General features: G+C 35.5%; 2 protein-coding genes across 3 annotated transcripts; both read right to left on the bottom strand.

Annotated features, from left to right (window-relative positions):
• Nucleotides 1-268: 268 nt before the first annotated feature.
• LOC125218957 (uncharacterized) lies at nt 269-15,395 on the bottom strand. 2 transcript variants are annotated; one of them, XM_048120779.2, is made up of 27 exons: nt 15,042-15,395; nt 14,330-14,489; nt 13,709-13,801; nt 13,382-13,484; nt 13,072-13,243; nt 8,630-8,804; nt 8,027-8,155; nt 7,304-7,912; nt 6,588-7,220; nt 5,964-6,029; nt 5,634-5,741; nt 5,327-5,563; nt 5,079-5,126; nt 4,793-4,939; nt 4,169-4,333; nt 4,024-4,086; nt 3,549-3,659; nt 3,374-3,457; nt 3,246-3,293; nt 3,029-3,103; nt 2,683-2,778; nt 2,288-2,368; nt 2,136-2,207; nt 1,515-1,559; nt 1,316-1,399; nt 1,120-1,223; nt 269-752 (listed from the first exon to the last, which is right to left on the bottom strand). In XM_048120779.2, exons 1-27 carry the CDS (start codon nt 15,245-15,247, stop codon nt 656-658), a joined length of 4,011 nt encoding a protein of 1,336 aa, XP_047976736.2. In that variant the 5' UTR covers nt 15,248-15,395; the 3' UTR covers nt 269-655. The 2 variants fall into 2 exon arrangements, with proteins under 2 accessions (XP_047976736.2, XP_047976738.2); XM_048120781.2 differs by having other exon boundaries at nt 7,319-7,912.
• Nucleotides 15,396-16,164: 769 nt separating this feature from the next.
• On the bottom strand, nt 16,165-21,086 carry LOC125219990 (phosphoenolpyruvate carboxykinase (ATP) 1-like). The gene is made up of 13 exons (XM_048122088.2): nt 20,947-21,086; nt 20,584-20,854; nt 20,231-20,412; nt 19,919-20,069; nt 19,694-19,778; nt 18,168-18,268; nt 17,768-18,066; nt 17,505-17,678; nt 17,354-17,419; nt 17,098-17,276; nt 16,831-17,000; nt 16,547-16,715; nt 16,165-16,466 (listed from the first exon to the last, which is right to left on the bottom strand). The coding sequence occupies exons 2-13, from the start codon at nt 20,841-20,843 to the stop codon at nt 16,323-16,325; spliced, it is 1,980 nt and encodes a 659-aa protein (XP_047978045.1). The 5' UTR covers nt 20,844-20,854; nt 20,947-21,086; the 3' UTR covers nt 16,165-16,322.
• Nucleotides 21,087-26,926: the final 5,840 nt, after the last annotated feature.

The raw sequence follows: 26,926 nt of genomic DNA, 5'->3' as shown, positions 1-26,926 counted from the left end.
AATTTATTCACGGAAGAGGGTTTCATAAGTAATCGTCTGATCATGTCAGCATCAAAATCTTGATTGGTTGTGAAATCAGAATGAATCAATAATTCAGTAATTTACAAGTAAATTTCGAAACTGGTATGCAGTGCCAAAATTTGATTAAAAAAATTTAGGAAATTACACCAAAAATTACCCCTCATTATTATTTTCTTATGATTTTTTTTTGTTATCATCATTGTCATATTATTATTGAAGTCCTTTTGTAATATTGAACTAAACAAAGTAGATAATAAATTAGGCATCATTACCTTTGTTGATTCAATTTCATAATTCAAATGAATTTTCAGCATGTAGATGAGCACAACACATTAAATTTATACCATAATGAAGTTATAACAAGAATTGCTATTATACTCCCTACAAACATCCTAACACCCTACAAACCACAACTCTATTTGGTGTTTAAAGCAAGAAACAGACGGAGGAGGAACCATCACTCGACTCGAATGACTCCCTCATCGAGCAGGGAACGAGGAACTACCCACTGGCAATTCCAAAAAACAGCTCCGGAGCCACGCTGCCTGGTAGTACTTTTGCAGCAATATGAGCAATGTGACATGACATGATCACCCTGATTGTTTACAGCTTGGGTATTCCAGTTTTGCTCGTGTCAATGAGCCGGGCCATCGGAGGCCTGCAGATACGAGACAGCGTGTGGTTGCTGCATGTGTGGTTCAGAGGCAAGGCCAAGAAGCAACAGGGTTGTCCTGCCACATTTACCATATTATAAGATCAGAACAATGATCATAGAGAGATACATATATAACAGGGCCGATTACGCGAAGCAATGTGATCTTTTTGACACATTATATTTGATTTTCCTATATCAATTTAGATTTTGTCATCACCCCTAGACATAGATACACGTCGTACTGAACTGGATAAACAATTCTCGTGTTTGTCTTCTATAAACGTGATTACTTCTGATTATTTCCTAACAACCTTGTGATCATAGTGAAGAAGTAACATGGATTTTCTCGTCTCTATCACATGCACTCGACTCGAGAGGGGGGCTAGAGAATTACTAAAATATTATGTTGGAAAGAAACTAAAGAAATGCGAAGCTTCACATACCTAGGCACAGAGGTTTTAATACTTGACTGGTTTGTAAAAGCAGTAAGTGGACCACGGAGATTCGGATACTTGCTTAGAGCGCTTTCAAGCTGAGGAGACGGCATCTGCAAGCATATATATAGAGTTTGTATGAAAACGGAAAAGGTCAAGGAACAAGATTTTTTTAAAAAAAAAACAAAAACCGAACCATATATACCTGGAGCAATACGTTGAAGGAATGTGGCTGTGTTTGAGAGATACATTTCAAGAAGCCAACCCATAGTTTTGGCATTCTCCAAACCTGCACATTATCATAGCATAAAGTCAGTTCTATAGTGATTCCTCTAACCACGGAAACACTCAATTATCACGTCGATGCTGCAAGGTTAACATGATATAGAAGCTTCACAACGTACCTGCTTGTTGACGAGTTTAGACAAGATTTCCATGACAAAATCAACCTGGAATCAATCAGAAAGGTGAATTAGCAATAAAAAATGGGTCATTATAAAGATACAAATGGCGGAAAACAAAATGAAGCTATGACTATAGGATCCGTGATGAAATCCAGGTTTCATTAGTGGAATCACAGCCAACCAAGACTCTAGATAACAAATTGGTCCAGACAGATAAATTGAGAAATCATCGTAAGCATATTAAGATCAACATAACAGGCTATACCGAGACTAGTACTTAGCCTAACATGTATTTTGGAAACTAAAGAATGTACCATAAACAGGAGGATATGCAAAGAGCTCAGTGTGTTAATTGAGATGAACTCATGAAAGCAGAATGGAAGATGTCAGTTCAAGTTGACTACGAGTATCGTCCTTTTAGGCGTCCAACTACTAAATCATATTTTCATATTGAAAATATTTGGCACCCATTTGGTTGGAAAGGAAGCAAAGTTGTGGAATGTGATAACGATGATAACACATATCCTACCTTAGGTTAAGAAGAACATTTGATAAAGTCAAAAGACACTATTACAGAATGTGAATAAACCCACAAAATAGTTCGAGAGGCACTGTATTTACCAGTGTCGGAAAAGCATCAATTGCTTGGATTACAGTTCTCATGAAGAGCAGTGGAAGTGGAGTTCGGTCAACCTGAAAAAAAAAAAAAAGAGCAACGTTGATACAGTGTGTCACTGGGAACACTTGCATTCATGAACATAACCTATACGTACCATCTGGTTTAAGGCCTTAGCCAGGACTTGCTGTGTAAAAACCGTGCGCTGCTCAAAACAAGCTGAGCAAGTATCCGTGATCTGTTAATCAATTGCACTAGATTATTCGGATAGAACACATACATTACAATTTCTGCTACAACAAACTCTCAAGATATTTAATCTAGACTTTACAAAGTACAGAACTGGCTTTAATGGAGAATCATAGCAACATGAGAAACTTTCAATGGAAAGACGGGTGCATTAAGAATCTGGGTCAGCAGCTTAATAATAAGGTGCACCTTAATAAAAGGAGGACGAGAGTGCATATAAATCTGATCTTAAGAAATACACTTCTTTACATATATAAAACTAAACTTAATAACAAGAAGTATATAACGAGCTTGGACAAACACCTTTTTCAGTGGAAGACTATCTCTCTCAGGAGAAATGTCATGGATTGCCACCAAGACTTCAACAGGTGTTAATGCAGGACCTGTATGAGCAGAGCCCTGTAGACAAAAAGCAGATATTGAAATCTTAGGAACACGAGAACAAACTTAATTAAAATTCCGAAAACTTATTTATCGACAATTCTCACATTCATATTTACCAATAATCAAATATAATGTATACGATTATGTCCCAAAAACAGGACAGTTATAATTTTCTTTTCTTAAATATGCCTAACATGCAATAAATGCAATTCAAATAAACAATAACCAATAATAAGTCCTAAGAAGATATCAAACTTATATGTACCTGTAATATATGAGCCAGTGCCATCTGAAACTTGGGTAGAGGGAGCTGGACAAGCCGAGGGAAAATAGGTAAAACCTGGAAACACATAAAAAAATAAACGATTTCATACAGGGAATTAGTTGTGCTGCAATATAAAATTTCAATGTCAAGAAATGTAAAAGAACCACAATGTTGAATTTATAGAACTGAAATTCGGAAAATAGGGTAGACGGAGCACCTCATCTCTAGAAAAAGCGGATATGATAGGAATAAGAATAGAAGCATCCTGCAGGCAAAAATCTCATAATGATGAAAAGATCAGCTAAGTAATAAGGAGTAAAGGTATAAAAGGGCACCAGTAAGAACCTTCAGCCTAGTTTCATATAAATGTTTAACAGTCACCACCAAATCTGTAGGTGGTGCTCGCCCTTCGGATAACAAATGAAGAACCTTCAGGTGAAACCAAAATTATCAGCATTTCACGAAGAGAAAAATCAAGAAAATGCTAGAGAACTAATATGAGAAGACAGGGACAAGCAACCTGTGTCAACAAATCTTCACTTCCTTGGGGTGGATTTGATATTATATGAAGTAATTCTGAATACGATGACCCCAGAGCCCTCATCAAGACGTTCATATGACGATGGACAGCCTACATAACCATTTTTTTGGTAAAAAGGACTTGGTGAAAACCTTGGAGCTATTTAAAGCTATAAACAACAACAAACTCCCATCCCATTAAGTAAAGCAGTAAGAATTTTTTTATATGCATGAGACTGATAGTACTTCTTATCATCTAGTAAGATCCACATATACAAAAATCAAGATTGCAAAGAACAGCTTTACAGACATATAGCAAATCAAAAAACTAGATGAGGCAAAGGATCAGCATGACCCCAGATAGCATCATAAAATAGTTGTATAGAATTTGGTAGTTATAGGAGACAACTATTACGTTTGAGATAGTTCAGTGAATAATTAAAAATGTAATTTAACTAAATATTATGGATAAAGACCTGCTTAACAGCCTTCGAAGCACGGACATAACTGTCAAAAACCAGTTGAAGAAGAATTGGTTTCTACAAAGACAAAAATGAAACATCAGAAAAGAATAAGCAAAAATATGCATCATACATTACTTCGCGTGTCTCCTCAGCCAACCTTAGCACAGAGTGCAAAAAACAAGGACATTAGCCTGTGAGCTTGAGAAAATATATTTGATGAATCATCTAGGGGTGCATCCTGAGCCCCTTTCATAGTCTCATTTGGAGAAATCCCAGGCTCAGAAACTTGAGAGCCACTAGTGGATGTTTCTGCACTTCCTGCCTGAGGAATAGTTAAAAGGGTATCATTAACGAGCAAAAAGTACTACAAAAAAACAGTAAGTTTATTATTTGTATTGGGTTGTGAGGTTTGGCTTGCTCTTAATTTAAATTTTATATTTAAACCGATTAACCGAATGAATTATCCATGACACATCACAACTCTCCTTGGCATAATTTACCAATCCTTCTAGTTGAATGAATCACATAAACATGGTGCATGCCGAGTATATAGTCCAATTGCACACAATTAACAAATCTTTCAGTCAAGGAAATCGTTCTTCCAGTAAACTTACATGAAACCAAGGAAAATTAATTTACAACATGGGTTGCATCACAGAATGACTATCCCAAGTATAATTATAAAGAGAATGAAATAAAGACAATAACAGATAGAATTAACACATTAAATTTCCTACGAGTAACGTAATAAATGTAAATAACAAGATCACATGTAACGGACCTGTCCTCCAATTCTTCTGTCAGAATTTGCAGACTCTGATAGTAATGAATCTGAAGAATGCTGATCTACAGCTGAGAAGAACATGTTCTTTGCAAATTGCTCGATGCTGTCAGAAATAAAGCTAACTGCATATAGTTTGTTTGACACCTGACAATGGCAAAGAGAGAAAGGTGCAAAAATTTTAGAAGAGAAACAACTTCGGTCCAAAGTTCCTCACAGATAATACACTCTCATAAGACAGGCACATAGACAATGGAGACATAAGATAGATTGGCAGCTTCCTCACCAGGCGTATAGCTTTAGCCTGGATATCGTCCTTTGGGTGCACAGTACACTGCCATGTGGAATTGCAAAGTTAAAGAAGAGATCAATTTGGTACAACCAGCAAGAAATCAAAAGCTGCCAAAAAGAATGTGCATACAGATTATACTAGCTTGAGCTAGTACAAGATGGAAAATTATCTTCACGGTTGATTTTCTAACTGTACAAATCTACACTATGTCCCTTCTTGGCGTAATATCATGCGAAACTTACCTTCAAAGCTATATCTAGACATGCTTGGCGAATGAGAGGGCGACTAAGAATTAAGCTCCACACTGCTCCAAGGCCCTGAGTGACACGATCACCATCACGGCCATCAGTTCCAGAATGACTTTTGGTACACATATCATCTAGCATCCCCAATATGGAATCAGGTATGTGGGGAACTTCTCCGAGAAGTCGGCTAAAAGACTTGTTAGATGCTGGTAGATCAACTAGCAAAGATTTTGCCTGCATTTGAAATTCAAAGTATCATATATTTTGGGCAACTCTAATACAGATAAGTTAAAAGATCTCCTACCACTGCCAGAAGGAAATTGTCATATACAGCAGCAGCAGCAGATGATGCAGAGTCTGAGATAACAAGACTATGGAGATGGTATAGGATATGCAACACAAGCTCGTGACCCTGAGAAAAAAATTATTAAGAAAACTAACCAACAAAGCTTCAAAATATAATGAGAAAACCTACACAGCTGATTATTCATTTTACAGAGGCTACATTGATGTAGAGAGTAGTAATACTTAAATCTATATCACACAATTAAGAATAAAATGGGAACTAAAATGTAAGGATTGTGGGAGAAACAAGCAAAAAATCAGATTCATGCTAAGGGAGAGAGAGAGGGACCTTTTGCTGTTCATAATCTGATATAATCAGTTTCTTCACCATCTCAGTCACATCACTAACATCAATCTACAAAAAAGCACATGGAAAAACTCAGGACCACTGATAGAAATAGATTCTTTAGTACCAGAATGTGCAGAGGTTTACTAAGAGATGTCAAGCAACAGTTCATGATTCCAATTGAGCCATTTAGTTTTCATTCAAGGATTTCCTTTAACTATGAAGATCTTTTAGATATGAAGTTCCTATTCTGAAGGAAATCAAAAAGTTTGCATGGAGCAATTGAAACAATAATAACTTTGGGTCATCAAGACCTACAGTTCATTATCAACAAGCAGATTTATTTGCTCTAGTGACAAAATTTACTCTTGTTTTAGTAATTGCTTCTGTGTTAGTGACAGGATTAAGATAAATAGTGTGTATTTAGTGAATAAACATTTACATTCAGATTTTTCTCATTAAACAGCTTTCAATGAATCCAGCTGGATAAATCTCTATTAAAACATAAAACAATACTAAGGAGAGGAAATCCCTGTTTAAAGATCTTGGAAAACCAACAAAGGAGTAAGGAAGTGAGAGAAAAAATCACTAAAACAACAAATTATTCAGGGAAATCTTAGGGCATGCCTGTGCGAACAGTCGGGCCACCACTGCAATTTGTGTTTGTTTAATATCTGTTCTGTGTGAATTCTGGTACTTGTTAATTATCCGTTCAAGTGCCAGTCTTTTGACATGTATTTGATGATCTTCATCCAGCTCTATGTACAAGGGAAGCACTGGCAACTCAGCAGATCCACTCTCAGATGCTTCAGCATTTGAAATATCTGCCAGTGGTTCATCAGATTCTTCTGATGAAGGTGAGTAGGCCTCATCAAGCATGGCCACATCCATTGATGCATGAGAAACAATGTCCTCAGCTTTGCTAAAAGATGGTGACATATGTACAGAATAATCTGCATCCTTATCTGGAGTGATTGCGTTGGCATCAAAATCAAGGACTTCATCGTTCTGGATAGACTCGTCCACTTCAATTGTCATTGGGGAGTCTGGAAGATTTATGTCAGTTTGAATTGTGGGCATTAGAGGCTGAGGAGCACTTTCAGGAACAGATTGAGGTACCGATATGAGTGCGCTGGAGGAGCTGACAGGGTCGAAATCAGACTGTACAGTTGGAAATTGGACAACATTATCTTCCAAAACAGATGTTGGAGGCACATCAACAGGAACCACCAACCGTCTTGGATCAAGACGTCGAGGATCCTGGAAGGTTCATCGAATGTTAAGGAATAGTTAGAGACGAAATAAATAAATAAACAAATATAAGGATGGGGCTCCGCTCTCACCAAGAAAAACCTTACCCTTCGTGGATCACGTTTAGAATCTGTAGATAGATTAGCAGAAGCAAATGTATCTGAAACAGCAAAGTTAGTCGTGCTCAATGATGAAGCAGGTAATTGAGCCGAATGGTCTAACGTCTGCATAGAAGTTGCCAAACCATTCGATGCAACTACATGGGTAGGATCGCTTGAGTCACTGTGATGTTTCGAAGACAAGTTACCATATTTTGTCAAAGGAGGTGGATTCTTGGGCAAGTGCTTCATATTTGTGATGACTATATCAGCAAGTAGATCGGCATGGATATTGGATATAAGAATTTCCAGAGACTCCACTCCTCTTTCTCCTTCGGCAATTAAAGCGCCAATCATAGCAATCATCTGCTCCACAGGAGTTAGACCACCATCCAACACAGGGGGCTTAGCAGATATGCCATTAACATGATCCTGCCTAGCATCATTAGTATCCGCTGCGGCATTTGTATTGGTATGAGGACCATGACGCAGCCTCTTCGAAGAGCCATCATAAATGTTATTCTGATCCTCATGGTCGAATTGAGCGGTCCTTTTCTTAGTAGAATCCCCTGAAATATGCAACTGATTTGACAGCTGATCATCCTGAAGAAAAAGACCCAATTACAAAATTAGATAATGTGTGTCGGTATGTATATTATTAGCGATCAAAGAGACCAAATAACAAAAACATATCTCTTCTTCCAAACTCATATATACCTTATTGGTCTGAAGATCACGTGAAGCACGTTCGTTGTTCCTAATGATTTTATCTATTTGGCGGATAACTTGATCAGCAGCATCTCCAGCATTCATTGCTCTTAACTCTTTAAGCAATTTCTCTCTTGACTGGTAAAAATGAACAATTTCTAAATAAGACTTTTTAATAGTGATTGATATACTTTCTAAATTGCTTATGGTTGAGTAGCAACAGACTTATGATCTTATAGACTTGGGTGACTCTTGACAGAACAAATATTTTATCACATTGATGGCTCTCAAATGTGCACAAGTATGTCTGCATTGACTCTAGAATTAACCAAGCTTTATTTCATTGAGTTAATGAGCTTTTCGAGAGATTTATGAAATCCTAAATGCATTGGATCTCCACAATAATGAATGGAATATACAACACAGCAACTGCCTTAGACTCAGATAGATAAAAACATACATAAAACAATCAGTATGCATGCTAGCATGACAAATGTTAGATTTATGAGTATTATCAAATTCTATATAAGTATGGAGTGACTGATCTGATGCTTTGAAAAGAATGATGATACAATTAGAAGTTATAAAGAAGCAATACAATATGGACTTTACCTCGGTCATGAAAGGATGTGTACACCTTAAAAACCCTAGAAATGCAGTTCTCAGAGAATACTGAATGCTGACTGTGTGGCGGCCTTTAGCCATCTCTACACTTGGACTAAAATCAAGCAGTGCCTTCAAGACAGTTTTGTAGTAGACAGGCCTTTTCCTTGCAATAGCTACAAGACTGAACATAGTGATGTTAGATTCTGTTGACAATCGAGTAGCTATGCATCTGATAAAAGGTTACTATTTTCTACCAACAAACTCATACACATCAGAGATAAAAGGCATCTTTGAGATGTGACCCCAAAAAATGAATTCAAAGATCACAACCTATAGACCCTTGATCTAGGTGCAGGGAAATTATAAGAAGTAGCTCCAATCAGACACAAACAGCTCCAGTAACAAAACTTAAAAGTATATAATACACACTCAATTAGTCAGAGTATGAGAAGATAGATACATCCATGATATTCAGAACAAATAAACCAAGAACAGTGATACTAAGTATCACAATAATCTAACTCCAACTACCCTCACCGTGTATACACTCTATCCCTTCACTTTTAGTTTGACAAACAAACAGGGACAAGACCATAGGTCACTTTCATGAACAAATACATTCATTCGTCACAAAACAGTTAATGAAAAGGGTGGCAAAGAAAACTGAGACATCAAGACCTGAAGCTCTACAAGAAAAACATCCAACTCCATCTACCCTCCCCTGGTATACACTCTATCCCTTCACTCCTAGTTTGACAAAAAACAGGGACAAGACCATAGGTCACTTTCATGAACCAATACATTCATTCGTCACAAAACAGTTAATGAAAAGGGTGGCAAAGAAAACTGAGAAGCCCAGCATCAAAGCACATAAACAAACATCAAGACCTGAAGCTCTACAAGAAAAACATCCAACTCAATCTACCCTGCCCTGGTATACACTCTATCCCTTCACTCCTAGTTTGATAAACAAACAGGGCCAAAATCGCAGCTCACTTTCATAAACCAAACGATTGATTCATCACAAAACAGTTACTGAAAAGTAAATCAATCAGAACTGAATGGCACAGCATCAAAGTGGTAAACATAATAACAAAAGCTGAAGCACTACGAAAAAACAATCAATGCAATAAAAAAAGCTTGGTGAAGTATAAATGAAACGACTGGATGCCATAACCAAAACTGGACATCCCAAAATCAAAATCAAATACAGCACACAAAAAAAACACCCCACATATCATCTCCCACTTGGGAAAAGGCCATGCATCATTATATCCACAGAGAAAGTTCCCATGTTAACATCTGATCATCAGATATAAAAGAAGCTAACCCTAAAGATGTAAAGATACAGTAATGCTGCCCCAGGTGGCACAACAAGAGTATTAGACTAAGCAAGAGAAAAGGAGTTTTGGGATGCAATAATACCCAAAGCTTAGAGACCATCCCAGACCACGTGAAAACTGTTGTTAACTTCAAATCCATAATGTTAACTAATTATGGACTTCATACCACACGATTAATATCAAAAACAAGACACAGCCATGGGATCACCCAAATGATATATAACCCCATCCCCTACTAATCTTGACAGTTCAAAAACTTTATGTAAACCCAAAAGAATGACAAACTTTCATAACGAGGAAACAGGTCCCCTCCTGAGTAAGGTTGCTCAAATTCAACCTTAGATAGTCAAACCGTAAGCTCTATAAGCATGTTATAATTTAACTGTTCAAGGGGACTCAGAACACAGAGAACAAAGGGAAGCTACGAACGAGAATGCAGAGGTATGGTTCATAAAATGAAGCAGCTCACAAATAAGCTTGCCTATTAATCAGAAATCATTTCTAACTTAAATCTTCAGATTAATATACTAAGTCAAGCAAAAGAATGATATGTATTGCACCTCTAAAATTGAAATATTAGTTATCCCCCAAAGAGCAGAAGTATCAAAAGACGTGGTTTGTATATTAAGGCACAGTCATGAAACCAAATTAGCACCAATGATGATTAGCCTTAATTAGGGCAGTGAAATCGCACAGAAGCACAAGTCTCGGAACTAATTTACAACAGCAACAGGACATAACTTCATTAGCACACCTCCACATTCTGTGTACAACAAAGTCCTATCAAAAGACAAATGTGTATGAACTTCAAAATAATCTCTGTTGATTCAAGCAACTTATATGATTTCTTTTGGCCTATAATGAATATTGAACTCAAATTGTCATCTCATGATTGACATAATGTAGATTTTTGGAATACTGTATGTTAATGGTTGTGTTTCAAGAGATGATTTGGCAATGCTTAATCTTGTTGTACCGCCGTCAAGGTGTTGTCATCTCATGATGAGCCTGCTTCCATAGGTAAACTAAATATGCCTGCAAAAACTTGTGTTTGGATCAATCTAACTTTACCCGACCAAATAGATTGTTGCAGAAGTTCATCTGGAAGCATCGGCATATATATTCACAAGAAAATGCTGATACGCATGGCTGGATGGAATTTGTTGCACAAGTAAACTAGTTGTTAAAGAACTCACATCAGATAGAAAAGCACAAACACTTATATACATCAACAGAACAGTATTTACAGGTTGCACATGTTGCAACCATATGTTCATACAAAAGATGTGCTGTAACTGGTGAGTATTTTGGTCTCACAAAACAATTATATACAATGCAATAGGTTGCTTGGTGAAATGGTTTTAGATCCAATCAGATAAAATTTATCTATGACCTAATCAGTCCTATCAAACACCAATGTTGTTGGCATCAGCTAATGCTTACTTCCCTTATCTGAACCACCAATTCAGCAGTCCCAGGCAAACTGCCATTTAACGCCACGCTAACATTTCTGGACAGCATGCTGCAATGACAGCACAAAAAAGGCAGTTGAACTTATACTAAAACAAGTTGCCAACTTCAGTAACCCCTCTCGAAAAGAGGTGGCCTTTACGTGCACTCCACTATGATGCAGATTACCTCATAGGTGCAATTTGCCAGAATATCTACATCAACAAACATTTTAGCACCTTGCTTGTTGTTTGATCAATATAGAACATGCTCCAAAATAAATAAAACCGCAGAGTTGCAAACATAACATATACAAAATCAACATTCCCACAAAAGATGCGAGCATATTGACAAGGTTCAAAAAATTGCACAGAAGCTTTTTAGAAGGAAATGCCATCGAAAACTGCATGAAATTTTATTTTAAAACTGGAAACAACTTGCATTTAACAGTTATTATATGGAAGTGCAGCCTTCACATCTAATCTACAATGCAACAGAAACGTACAGTTAATGTCATTGCAAGTGAAAAAACACAGCAAAACACATAACATGGTGAGATAATAACCACTTAGTAGAATCTGTAGAACAAAGGTCTCAGATATAAGTAAGCAAGAGTACAGGAGAAAACATTATACACACAGGCAAAAAGTAAATACGGTTAAAACACAACTTGCAAAGGAACACACCATACTCTAGAACAAATATCTTTGAGAATACACAACTCAAACATGTTATGTCAGCAAACAGTGGTAGACATCGACATATATTATTAAATATGAGCGCAAATATGTTAGATTTTATTGTTAAGAGGGGAAAAATGGGAATCTGAGTTAAATATTAAAATAAGTTAATAAGGAACTTATACACATGTCAACAGACAAAACTTACCAAAAAGAGAAAAGCCAATCATTTAACAAATGTACAGATAAGCCAACGAGACAAAATCATGCTCAGAAAAAATGGCCAGACAGCTATAAGAGGTCAACACTTTCCTGCCCAACCCTCATGCCCTTAACAAGTCAATTATTTCCCCAACACATCCATTCAATTGCTTCTTCATTTATGATATCATTTCATTGAGTCAAAAGGTTCAGACTAATAACCAAAAAACATCATTGATGATGCTACAAACCATGTGCATAGGGACATAAACAGATCAATATATAATGTTGTTTCATTAAATAAAAGATTGCATTAATATTAGTATCTCGTATTTTCAAATGATACTTTCCAAAAAAAGAACTAATGTTTCATAATCATATCCAAGCCTATGAAATTGGATTTGTATGATTTAATCATACTTCAATTATATAGTCCAGTTACAAATGCACAAGGCATGCACCTTAAGGAGAGGCGGCCAGTAATAGCCTCAGGTCGCACGCCTCTGTCAGGGTTTGAGGCTTAAGCCTCACCTGACTGACGCAGACGCCTCAGGCGTTGCGGCAACGCTAAGGCCAAGTCTAAAATATGGATTGTTTTAAGGTTTCTGAATCTGTTTTTTGGGGCCCAAACATAGTTACAAGAAAAATTCCCAATCATTTTAAACTTCAAATTAAAAGTTTTAAATCCCATTCAAATTGAAGCAAACTAATAAACATCACACGGACTCCACATATTGCAAGATAAAATATTGAAGGTCAATACAAAAAGGCTCACCTATTAACAGTAGTAATTGTCAAGCAACCAGGTAAATTATTAGCTGACAGCAAAATTTCCAAAAAGATCCCTAGATATCTATTTGCCTCAGACATGAGGGCAGGAGGATTCAGAATAGGATGACTCTCCGCTATCCATGAGATGTTAAACATCCTACCTTGCCTCACCATTACTGCATACAAAGCAAATTGTAAATGTCATAGTTGAAAATTCTGAAAATGTATAATGCTACAAAAGAAAGAACATTGATAAAAAGGTAATGTATCATCAATAGCTTTCTAATTAATCCCATTACCAAAAATGCTCTTACCTTCAGGGTTGCACATTTCAAACTCAGTTGAATCCAATGTGAAGCATAAAATAAATGTTTCAAGAAACTTTATCCCTAACAACTTTGGAGCAATAGGCCCCGCCTGCAAAAATATCTGGAAATCAGCCACAATCTACAAAAGTTCAGAAAACAAGCACCACATATCTCCGCACAATGAGAATTCTAGAGAAATTATTCAATCAATTAAGGTTAATGACCAAGAGAACAAAACAACACATGAATGCTTAAATTATGCATCAGCAAAACAGTATGAGAAGTTGGCATCTTCGGAAGTAAAAGACAGTATGTTAACAACATTAGACATACCTCAAAGATAATGGCCAAAACAGTATCCCTAAATTTGATCAGCCCTGTCCAAAGCTCTTCGAGCCATCTCCCAACTATATCACGCCGTTGATGCTGTAATATTTCAAAATACAGCTTTAAGATTCATACGTAAACATGAGCTTATAACAATCCAACAGTACAAAACAGATCAAGTGAAAGTAAATAAAGAGATGAATGGTTTTCATGCATAGACCATACTGATAAGATAAACAACTGAGGAGCCATCTACATATACTGATACAAAATACTGTTATATATGCATGTAATTTAGTCTACGGAGAAAATTATTGAACAAGAGATTCTTGAGATTCTAAATAACGTTTCAGAAACATTTCCTGACAAAGAGCATTATGTCTTCGTACAGCTATAGAGTACAGAGCAACTCAAAAATCAAGGACATAATTTATTTATTAATTAATTTATTGAAATGTTGTATCACAAGAAGACAAGAAAGATATGCATATGCACATACAGAAACAGCATGCAAAATTCTAGAGTTCACAAACACACAGTTCCATCCACAGATACAGACACAGAGACGCACTTGCACATAATACATGCAGGGAGTGAGAGTAGAGAGTAGAGAGAAGAGAAAAACACCTGTAAAGCCAACTCTTCCAGCACGCAGGAGAAAATTTTTGTGCCAGTGATAATAGATTGCTTTACAACAACGGGATTATTATCTTTCAAAAATGTCAATAAGACGGGAAATAGTATGCAAAGATGTTCGCTTGGTTTGGCCCCAACCTCAGCAATTATCCTGTCAACCAATACCATAGTTAAACGGTGAAACAAGCTATCCAACAAAGTAGGGCTACCGAAATATGCCAAAACTGCAAAGCCAATGTTTTTAGTTGAGGGCAGTTTGCAAGAGAGATACATCAAAATAAGGCCTTGGAATGAAAGTGCAACATAGCTGCATTATAAAAAGGAATATACACGGCAGGGAGTCAATGCTAGCACTTAGCAGTATACGCCGTAGGCAAAGGCTAATGCTATTATTTATTCAAAAGTTTCAATTTTGACGATTAGCCAGACTATAGATTTAAAAGGTTCATTATATTTAACCAGAACGATGTGAATTCATAAGTTAATTTATACCAATTGCATTAAAAGGTTCAAATAAAAAGCAACCTATACATGAACTAGTAAAATCTAACCATAATGTGATTTTGTACTGCATAAATAAACATTAAAACCAAAACAGACATAAATAATAACTTCAATTTTGAAAACCTACTCCCCAGCAAAAAAAAAAAATCAGTGAAAAAAGATGGGGAAATTTTAAAAGTTTGGCGCATGAATTACTCACTCAAGGAGATATTTCCTGACTAGCGTTTCGGGGGAAGACTGAAGCTCGGCCAAGTAAGGGAAAAGCTCCGCCGCCTGCGACGGCTCAATAGAAAACAAGATGTCTTTGGCCTGCTTCAATGACGACAGCTTGACGGCCAAATCGCCATGGTTGTTGGCGGCGGCGAGCAGGGAGAGCGCCTGGTCCCTCGCCAGGGCGGCGGCCATTGAATATTGATTGAGGAAAGAGGGGAAATTGGAGGTGCAGTCAGAGGAGAGGGTTTCTAGGGTTTTGAATTGGGGAAGAAGGAAAATCAGATTTGGAATGGCGGATATTGATGAGGTCGTATACCGTTCAGAAAAAATCGTTTTCGGGAAAAATAATACTAGTACTTTTTTCTTTATACTGAATTTTTGTTATGATCAATTTTAATACCAATATTGTATTTTTTAGATATGTCTTATCAATATTAAATTGCAATCTATAGTAAATACCAAAATTTCAATATGTCACATTATATTGGTGTACATGGAAAATTCATATTGTTATTGTATTCAAATCTTATTATAACCATATTGAAAATTACTTCAATATGTCACATTATATTGGTGTACATAGAAAATTCATAATGTTATTGTATTCAAATCTTATTATAACCATATTGAAAATTACAGTATATTGAAATTTTATATTTTTCAGTATTTTTTCAATGTGATAAGACTGGTATATTTGGTAAGTATTTCGATATTTTTCTCCCACTTTTAGAAAATGGTTTGTGACTTCTCAACTTATTGGAAGGAAGATAAACGTCTTAGTAACTAAGTTGCTCTTTATTGTCATTTATTTTGAATTTTGTAAGTGTTGTGAGTATAGAGTTGAATTTTGAAGTAGGATTCAAGTATTTCCCTCTGGGAGCCATTTGAAGTTTAGCTAAATTTTGGAATTTATTAGTTTTGTAAAGGAGTCGGGTTCGAGCCTCAACCGAGCTTGATAAGATTTTCAAGTCGGGCTCGAGTATGTGTCCGTTCGATGAGTCTATAGCCGAACACGTCTGCAGATGATTTCACAAATATGACGGCGATATATAAAATAAAACAGTATTGTTTTAAAATATTTTCCAATCGCCTTGTTGTTTGGCTCCCAATTTCCTCGAACACAAGATAACTTACATAAATATAACTTATTATCATATTCAAGCTACATTCGTATACGTTAACAATCACACAAAACATGATAATTCAAGCAAAGCCTTCACCACAAATGATTTCATCTTTCAAACTCTCTCTCTCTCTCTCTCTAGATTCAGAAATTTGGACCAGCTGCTAGGATCTCATCAGTGAGCTTGCTATCTGTCCCAATCTTATAATTGAGGAACCCCTCGAAATTCTTCTTGAAAAGCCCAGCTAGCTTGAGAAGAGTCTCCTTGTGAGCCTCCTTGTTACCCCACTGCCACACACACACAAAAAAAGAGTTAAAACAAGATTTCATCATAAGAGGCTGTGTAACTAAATAGCAATGCAGCTTACTGTATTAGCAGGATCAAGAATCTCTGCGGGAACACCCTCGATTTCGGTTGGTATCTCGAGGCCGAACACGTCCGTCTTCACGTAGTTCGCCTTCAGCAGCTCACCCGAGTGTATGGCATCGATGATCTTCCTCGTGTAAGCTAACTTGATCCGGCTTCCCGACCCATAGCTGCAGATGATAAAGAAAGGTGCACAGTGGTTACGGTTCTCTCTTTACATCGGTATACATTTGTTTATTTACTGCTTGCCAATATGGGATATTGATAAGTGAAAAGTACGTGTACCTTCCACCGGACCAGCCGGTGTTGACGAGCCACCCAGTGGCTCCGTGTTTCTGCATCTTGTCAGCCAGCACAGCTGCGTACTTGGTCGGGTGAAGCATGATGAAGGCTGCACCGAAGCACGCAGAGAATGTGGCTGTAGGCTCCTTTATACCGTCCTCTGTTCCGGCAACCTGCATCAGTTCCGGCAAGTGTTGTGAAATGTATTCTTGAGCCCAATGTAAAATGTCTGGCTTTACTTCTACTTAGAGGAGTTGGTTTTGTGCTTACCAGGGCAGTGTAGCCGCTTATGAAGTGGTACATAGTTTGAGCCAAGTTGAGTTTGCTGACTGGGGGAAGCACGCCGAAGGCATCGCAGGCCAATAAGATCACGTTTTTCGGATGAGGGCCGACGCAGGGTATCTTCGCGTTTGGAATGAACTCGATCGGGTAGGCAGCACGTGTGTTCTCTGAGATGGAAAAACGAACCAAGTAAGGCACTTACAAGTTCGTATAATCATGTGATTCTTCAAATACTCAATTCTACCTGTGACAGATTTATCCGAATAGTCCACCTCTCGCGTGTGTTCATCGAACACCACATTTTCGAGAACTGCAGAAAGTAAAATGGATAGGAGATGAATCAGTTCACAGAAAGTGAAGGAAGAGACGGAAGGAGAAGGGAAAGTGAAGTCCACCAGCTCCAAACTTGATGGCATTCCAAATGTCCGGCTCTTTCTCTCTTGACAAGTCTATGCATTTGGCGTAGCAGCCGCCTTCGATGTTGGAGACGCCGTTGTCACTCCAGCAGTGCTCGTCGTCTCCAATCAAGTACCTGTTGTGATCCGTAGACAACGTTGTTTTGCCAGTACCTACAACAAAAACACACACACCCACAAAATTATACGAGCTTTGATTGAGATTGATACATCATATACAGAGAGGTTGGTAGAAATATTACCAGATAATCCAAAGAAGAGGGCGACGTCTCCGTCTTTCCCCATATTGCAGCCGGAGTGCAGGGAGAGGACACCGCGCTTAGGCATGAGATAGTGCATCAGGCTGAAGAGACCCTTCTTCATCTCCCCCGCATATTGAGTGCCGAGGATCACCATCTCCTTTCTAGCAAGATTCACGTCTATACTAGTCGAGGAAGTCATGTAGTGAGTGTATCGGTTGCAAGGGAACATCCCCGCATTGTATATGGTGAAGTCGGGCGTGCCAAAACTCTCTAGTTCTTCGGGAGTAGGTCGAATGCACCTGCACCCGACACACAACACTCATATATATTAATATCATCACTCTTTATACAAACAAAACTCAATAAACAATCAATGTGTCAAAGTTGATGAGCTACTCACATGTTGTGCATAAACAGAGAGTGATAGGCTCTTGCAGAGACGATCCTCACTTTGATGCGATGCTCCGGATCCCAGTTAAGGAACTGGTCGTTCACGTAAACCTTGACACATGAAACACCTCATTAGTTAAATAACACTTCTCCATACACACTCGGAAAATATCTCTTTGCTGAAAAAGTCATTGGTTCGATTTCACAACCTGCTTGGTTTACAATTACCAAGTAAGTTATGCTTCGTTATCTTTGCGAACGAAGCTCATATTCTAACTAATAGTGATTTTAATACTGCTATTACTAGAATATTATGTTATGTAACCCCTTAGCCTTGAAATGTCCCATCAATCGCAATATGAAGTTTTACTTCAACACGCTGGGGTTTGAAGAAATATGAAGGAAAAAGGGTGAGAAAAAATAGTGTAATACAGTGAAATGAGACTTTTTTATCGAGGTCGTCTATTTATAATAAAATGAGATTTTAATTCGAACATAAGAGAGAGTATAATTTAGAATATACTCAACTTGTTAAAAGTGGAGAATTAGTCAGTTCCACTAGATTCAGATTATGGACCTACTGTGCAGATACAGTTCAATTTCAGAATATTTTATATGTTCTTTTTGTTAGAATCATAGTACTTATTTTTTATTTAATGTATTATCATAAATATAGGTGTCCCCAACATGTGTGGATGCCGTTTGAGACTAAAAATAGATTTTTTTTCGTTGCCATTTATTGTTTGGTTTGATTTTAAAAAATTTATGGTCGACTTTTTGTCACTTGTCTTCAATTTATCACCCACCCAGAATTAAAAAAAGATTCTTGGCTCTAAATTATTGCAGCAGTTGACTCATGGTGAAGACAGCTCCCTAGCTAGACAATAGTAAGTATAATATCAACTCAACTCCACTTATGTCACAAAATATCTATTGATAAAAAAGTAGGAGTAGATAGATATTTTTAACCATATAACTATCCGGCCAAACTTCCATACAATTATTTTAACAATTTCAAATTAATAGCAATAATAATTACGAATATTTTCACATACCTCTCTCTAACGATATAGAATTAGAGATTATGACTATTGATTTATTTTCCTTCATTCTTCTCGCCAAAATTATTTAGAGGCAAACACAAACTAATATTATTAATTTGTTATGATAATCTATCCATAGTTTGAAGTTTAAAATTTAAAATTTGATTTCACAAAATTGAAATCTATAGAATAATACTTATTTTTAGATTTTTCAATATCTTTTTAGAAGTATGTGGCAGCTGGCACGACTAGCATCACTCTGTTTTTTGCGGATTCAATAATTTTGTTAATTAATTTATCTGGACATATGTTATTTATTCTTATGCTGGGTAAATTTTCAAGTCAACCGACAAATCAATTTCCTATGGACGAGATTCGACTTGATTCTTGCAAGATTTATTGCGACTTTAAAGTCGACCCAACTAATGTTAAAATATTATTTTGATAAATTACTAATCAAATCCAGAATTAATTAAATGAGAAAGCTTTATACCTTTTCCAGTGAGCACAAGTAATCCACGGCTCTCTCTCTGTTAACAAGAAAAGTGTGTTCGTCCATCTCAATATTCGGTGAGCCTCTGCCACGTCATGAAAATATCGTGAATTAATTAATTAATTTTCATGAATTAATTAATTACCAAAAAACTATAGAGTAATTTCTTATGCAGATCATCAATGAAATTCACATAATTATTTTCCAATTCACGCAGAGACTCACTTCCCCCACCACAGATCATCTGTGGTTTCATCCTTCACCACACGCTTGTCTCTCGGAGATCGTCCGGTTTTCGCCCCGGAAAGCGTCGCCAATGCTCCACTTGCCGTGATGAACGATCCTTTCTCGTATTTTATAGCTTGTTCGTATAATTCTGGAATTCACATTCAAATTAAAAAAATTCATCAAAGCAGAGTAAAAGTTGATTTGATTCAACTTTTAGCAACATTGTGAGTCACTGAATTGCATAAATTCAGCATAATTGAATGAATTGTTAAATCAAAATAACAAATCTATGAAAATGTAATGAGTTACCAGCAGGGGAGAGATTGTAGAGGATGTGAGTAAATTTAAGTCCGCTATCACTGATGTCGAGCGTCGGTTCAAAGTGGTGGTGGCTCGCAGGCGCCACCACCCGCGGCGTCTCCGCCGTCCTCGCCGGATCTCCCTTCACCACCTTCGGCCCGGTCTCCCGCGTCAACGACGCCAGCGACGCGCTGTGAATTTAAAAAATCGATTAAACGCAGCTGTTCCTCAATTAACAGATCCAATAATTCACCAACACTCATTTCGAAATCAAAGACGACCTAGCCTATCTTCGTAGGTGCAGCTAAAATTCAACCGAAAAAAAAATCAAAAAATCAAATTTAGGCGAATCGATTAAAAACCTAATCGACTGCATCTGCTGCTTGTGGCGATCCTCCTCCGCGAATTCTCCGAGCGCCGCCTGGATCGGAGTAGTCGGCGCCGACTTCTTCCTCTGAAGCGAGTGCAATTCATCGAGCGTCTGCGCCTTCACCGGCGTCGCGCTGTCATCGTGGCAGATGTCGCTCTCATCCGAGGCCTTCTTATCCGTGTGAATCTTCGGCAGGTTGTTCCGCCCCTTCACGCCGCCGCTTCTGAAGCTGAATTCGCCGTTCGCCGCCATTTTTGCCGCTCCTGCTCAGAAAATTACAGCAATAGCTAGCTCAATCGATCCTGTATCTATATATGTATGCAGCGATGATCAGAGATTGATGATTAACACTTACAGTGGAAGATGGAATTTGATCAACTAGAGCTGCTTAAATTCAACCATGCAAAATTTTCCAACTTGATAAATGGTGTAATTTAATGGTTTAATAAAAATGGAAGGGCTCTATATTTATAGGCTCGTTTAATCGGAATTAAATTACGACTATGGTAAGTTAACCATGGTTAGTGATTCAGCTTAGGTCAGCGGATTTGGTTAGTTTCAACCGATAATATTAGTAGTATATTTTTATTAAATAAAGTCAATATTGTTAAATTCATACAAAAATCAAAATAAAAAGAGAAACCGTTTACGAACGGTTTCAGAATTTTTGTTATATACTTTACATGGGATGTGATAAAATGAAAAATCTAAATATTGTACAAATTCAAAACTATGATCTGGACCATTAAAAAATATCAACAGATCAAAAAAAACATCAACAGGAAAATATCAACAGAATTTCAACGGTAGTCAATGATTGATACTGTGCTGATATTAAAATTTATAAATTTTACACTCTGTTGAATTATATTGAAACTGTGTTGAAGCTGTGTTGAGGAGTTTTGAATTTGTACAATATATACGTTTGCATTTTATCACTACCTTCCTTTATGTTCTGTATTAATGTCATGGTAGATTCAGAGGTACAACAAATAATTATAATAGTGATGTGGAGCCTCATTATAAAGATTATTAGTGGGAATGATGCAACGGTTGAAAGTATAAATAATAGTATAAGTTACATAAAAATTTAAAATAATAACGTTTCTTTCCTCTTAAAAATATAATGGGTAAAACAAGGGGAGTAATCATTGCATTTTCGACCGATCCTTATGAAAAATTAGGCCCTTCTCAACGATTCAGATGGTCTCATTACCCACATTCCTAAATTCGAAGATATATACCCGAACACGAGTATATTAATAGATGTTTTTCATTTCAATTTGTAAAAATTAAAAGAAAAATTATAATACTCATTTCATCAATCAAAATTAATTTTTTTAATTGTATACTATATCACAAAAATTAGTTAAAAGAAAAACTATATTCTCCTTTCATCAATCAAAAATAGTCTTTTTCAGTTTATACTCCACATCACAAAAATAGTCAATTTTTTAACTGACAAATAAGCATAAATTTTTTAATGATTTTTGTTGATGGATAATATCGCACAAATATTAGTATTTTCAATATATCAACTTATTTGTGTTTTCTTCCATTTGGCTCGCTATTTTGTCCACTTACAATATTGTCATTCTTCCTTTACAAAATGAGAATTTCAATAAAGATAAAGAAAGTATATTATTTAAATAAAATTACTTCTCAACACACAATATATGGACCATTTTATTAAAATTTGTGCCATATCCTACTAGGTTGGACAATATTTCACAAAAAATAAGCAACAAAATATCTAAAAAAACAACAAATGTGTCGCAGATTACGTATATGAATTATTAAATTTATATCATCACTCTGCCAACTTTATTTGAATATTCAATATGTCGAATTCAAAAATATATTTTTTCGTAGTACATTTTATTCAAATGTAGTGCTGCGAGGCACTATCTCATTATTTTATTACAAATAAATAAAGCTGTGAATCCCAAAATATTGGCTGTTCATGAATTTGATATAAATCATGAATGTGTAACACCTCATCATCTTATCAAAAGTGGAACGCGCTTTATATCCTCACCGTCAATTCTCTATTATAAATTTATATAGTATTATTACTCCCTTCGTTCCACATTAATAGATGCATTTCATTTTGCGCACTTATTTTGAGAAAATAATGATAAATAGTTAAAGTGGAGAAAAAATAAAATAAGAGACTATTCTCTACATTATTCTCTCTCTTACTTTATTCTCTCTCCACTTTAACTATTTAATATTATTTTTTCAAAACGAGTGCAGAAAATGAAATACCTCTATTAGTGTGGAACGGAGGGAGTACTATTTAACTAACAGCATTTGATTTTTTCATAAAAATAATTGTACAAGACTTTTAAGTTTTACCAATTCATAATTCAAATATAACATACTAGTACTATTTTGTAGGCACATTTTTCATTTACATCGATTAGTTAATCAATTTTAAAATATTTCAAAACTAATGAAATAGAGTAGTTGTAATTTTACTAGCTCGAGATGAGATAATTCTTACAAGTCTGGTATTTCAAATTGAGCATGTGATATGCTTTGAAGTCAGTCAAATTGTGTTTTTTCATGATCAATAAGATGATACTAGGAATAAATTATTTATTCTAATCGTATTAAAATATTTAGAAGTCGGTCATATGTTTTTTCATGCTCAAGAAGATGATACTTGGAATAAGCTATTTATTCTAAAAAGTATTAAAATACGATTAAAAATATGTGACAAAGTCGAGATGAAAATTGGACCAATAAGGCAACAATCATATCTACAATTTTTATGTTTACAAATGTAATATACTTAAAATTGTCAAAACTAGATGATACACCTCTAAATTATTTTCATTAATTTCAAATAAAACGCCACCATATGTGAAAAATAGCTTCTAACCATAATTTTTTGTGTCTATTTTTTCCAACGTATTTGAATACAGTATTTATTAGGTAGAAGATAATAATGCAGAAAGTGCTATAATATGAGTAGTTAATTACTTATATATCTGATGTCTGATGGTGCGTGATCAAATACTAACTAAGTTATGGTAATAACTAATAACTAATATCAATTTTGTTTATTAAAAACATCAACACAAAGACATAAATTTATCAATCTTCTTGTGCTGATAAACTTATTGTGTTGACATTTTAAATTTACATGTTGTATTGATATAATTATGTCTTTGTGTTGATAATATTAATACACACTATTGAAAGTTATTACTCCCTCCGTCCACGAAAATTCATCCCGATTTGACCGGGCACGTGTTTTAAGAAATGTAATGGAAAGTGAGTTGAAAAGGTTAGTGGATTGTGGATCCTACTTTTAAAGTATTAGTTTTATAATAAAATGTGAGTAGGAATGAGTTAGTGGAATATGAGGTCCACTACCAAAAATGGTAAAAGTGAAATGGGACAAATTTTGAGGGACGGACGGAAATGGAAAACTGGGACAAATTTTCGTGGACGGAGGGAGTAGTTATTACTGTAAAATAGTTAGCACATTAACGCAACCCTATATCTGATACTACTATTAATTAGTCGTAGGGTTGTATTATATATCAAACTAGTTTTAAACGTTAAGCGTCAAACATACCATTATAAAATAACGCGGAGTTCATTACAAATTTTTTTTAGTTGCAGTGAATTCGGAGATTTAAAAACAATGACATCTTGTGACATAATTAAAAAATTTGAAATTCATTACTCCTATAATTTAGTTATTAGTTCATTATAATGAACTCTATGTTATCATATTTGTTCGGCATTTAAGATTTAAGACTACTTTAGCATTCTTCACAATCCATTAATTAGTTATATCTATTACTCCGTATATGATTGATATATTACCTAGACTCGTTTGAATTATCCTCGTTACATATGTAAGCGAATAAAATTTAATTGTTGGAAATTTGGAATACGACAATAGGTGTAATAAGAAGATTATCAACTTCAATTTTCTATAATTAATCTCCGTACGACTACCGTACTGAATACAAAATGTTAAATTAAGTTAATAGCAAAAATTATATACAATAGTCAACTTATGTGAGCATCTTTCTAGTATTTTTATGCATTTATTTTAATTTTAGTACTATCTCATAATTATAATGACATACAAATAACACAAAATGTCAAAGCTAAAAATTTTGATTTATCATAAACTTCAAATAAATTAATTAAAATAATAATTGAACTTTTACTTCATATACTACCATGATTAATACTTTTGATGTATTAAAATTAAAATGAATATATAAAATAAAGAAGATAATGCTAACATAGCAAAACACGAACAGAGCCTCAACGAAAATGACTAGTCAAAACTTCATTCCTCAAGTTACGCGCGTATAAAGAAGTGATACTACATACCAATTACGAGCATCTTTCCTCAAGTTATACGGTTATATAGAAGTGATCAGCCGTTACCGTAAACACCAATTATTTATGTAGGCCACATTATCATGCTTTTTTGAATCATTTCATTACCTCGAATATCACAAATCACAAGTAAGGCCATCAAATTTACATATTACAATTAGTCTATTACATAAAATATAAACTTTTTTACTACTCCTATATTTTCTTCGTCTATTTGAAGTTAATGTGAAAGCAAATATATAATCTTTGATCTATGAGATATTGAAAAACATTGAAATAAAAAGTAAAGTAAGAACATGTTAACATGACCAAGGCACTATAGATGCATGCTCATAAATAGTGTTGAATACATCACCAATTTATATTTATATATAGAGACATTCATTATTTATCATTTACATCACATGTCTTCTTTTGGATAAGAGAAAAATAAAAGTTAATAATTTCCTCTAATGATGGACTCTACTCTTAAAAATTTGTTTAGTTGAATTAAAGAAATCTTCTTTGCTATCTTAATTCACGGGAAACGTTATCCATATCGTGACCTTAATCAATATTGAAGAGACAAAACTAAAGGTTTTTTCTTTAAAGTCAACCTAAACCACGGCAATAAAACATGGCCACGTGAATTTGACGCGGTTGCATTACCCCAATTTAGGTTATAAAATGTATGATATTAGAAATGTAGGAAAAAATCGAGATCGATGCGAGTTAAGTCGACGAAAATCATATTTTCATTCAACAAATTATACCCAAATACAAAAACAACTTCCTATTCCTACCGTGTAAAAAACACCTGAAATCAGCTAGGTCTAGACGAAATTGATGAAGTTTTTGAGAATCGAACTAATAATGTTTGATAGAAATCTATGGGTTCCATCCTAAAACAAATTGATGATAGGAGGAGGGCCCATGAGACTTATATACTAGTTTCAGCTTTCTCTTAACACCGGTGTGAGACAGTTTTTTATGTTACTTTTTTAGTTTCAATTGTCAACACCCTCCCTCAAACCCTTCAAGGCAACATTGGAGGGATTGGACCTTTTTTTTTTATCGTTTGGACAACTGGCCCAGATTTAAGCCTAGTTATACTGCTAGATCAGTCATTTTTTTTCGGTTTCAACCCAGATATTTTGCTGGATCAGTTAATTTTAGCCCACAATCGGTGACCCGCTCTAATACCATGATAGAAATCCATGAGTTCCATCCTAAAACCAATTGGTGATAGTAGGAGGGCCCATGAGACTTATATACTAGTTTTAGCTTTCTCTTGACACCGATGTGGGACGGCTTTTTATGTTACTTTTTTAGTTTCAATTGCCAACAATGTTCATAAAGATGTTAAAATGATGGTCGACATGTACGTGTTTGAAGCGAGATCTTTTGAGCTTTACGAGAATTGTTGGATGTAAAAGTTCAAATGCAGTGTGTCCACCATTTCCAAAATCAGGCTTATTTATATATTGAAGGTCGACATGAAGTGGCACAGTCTTATAGTGACACCGCATAAAGAAAGAACGAGTACACTTAGTTAAAAAGGCAGAAGACGTGGATTGTATAAATGGCCAAAGACCTTGACATTTTCAATTATGGCACTTCTTGCATATGCTTCATAATAAAATTAGGTTTTTTGTAGATGAGATAAGTTGACTTAGTTAGCTATTATAGTTGACATTCAAACTTGTTTAGCATAAGCTAGTGAATATAACATTTTTTACTTGATTAGCATAAGCTAGTCAAGTATGTCATATTGGGCACTCTTTGATTGGGTGGATGATGCATATATAATTGATATAATGAATGATGCTCATAATTTTGGGGTGACAAAAAACTATCCGATTACTTGATTAATTAATATAATGTTGACCGAGCTATCATGATTAGTCAGTCACAATACGTGAATAATGCAAACTAAACACTTAACTATTTTAATCAATTACATTGTATTACTCAAATAAAAA

The sequence above is a fragment of the Salvia hispanica genome, chromosome 1 (genome assembly GCF_029641045.1).
Source record: "Salvia hispanica isolate PSC_SH4W2 chromosome 1, Shi_PSC_v1, whole genome shotgun sequence".
Taxonomy (NCBI): Eukaryota; Viridiplantae; Streptophyta; class Magnoliopsida; order Lamiales; family Lamiaceae; genus Salvia; species Salvia hispanica.
Note: the sequence above shows the minus strand (reverse complement) of the source record. Positions and strands in the feature narration are given on the sequence as shown.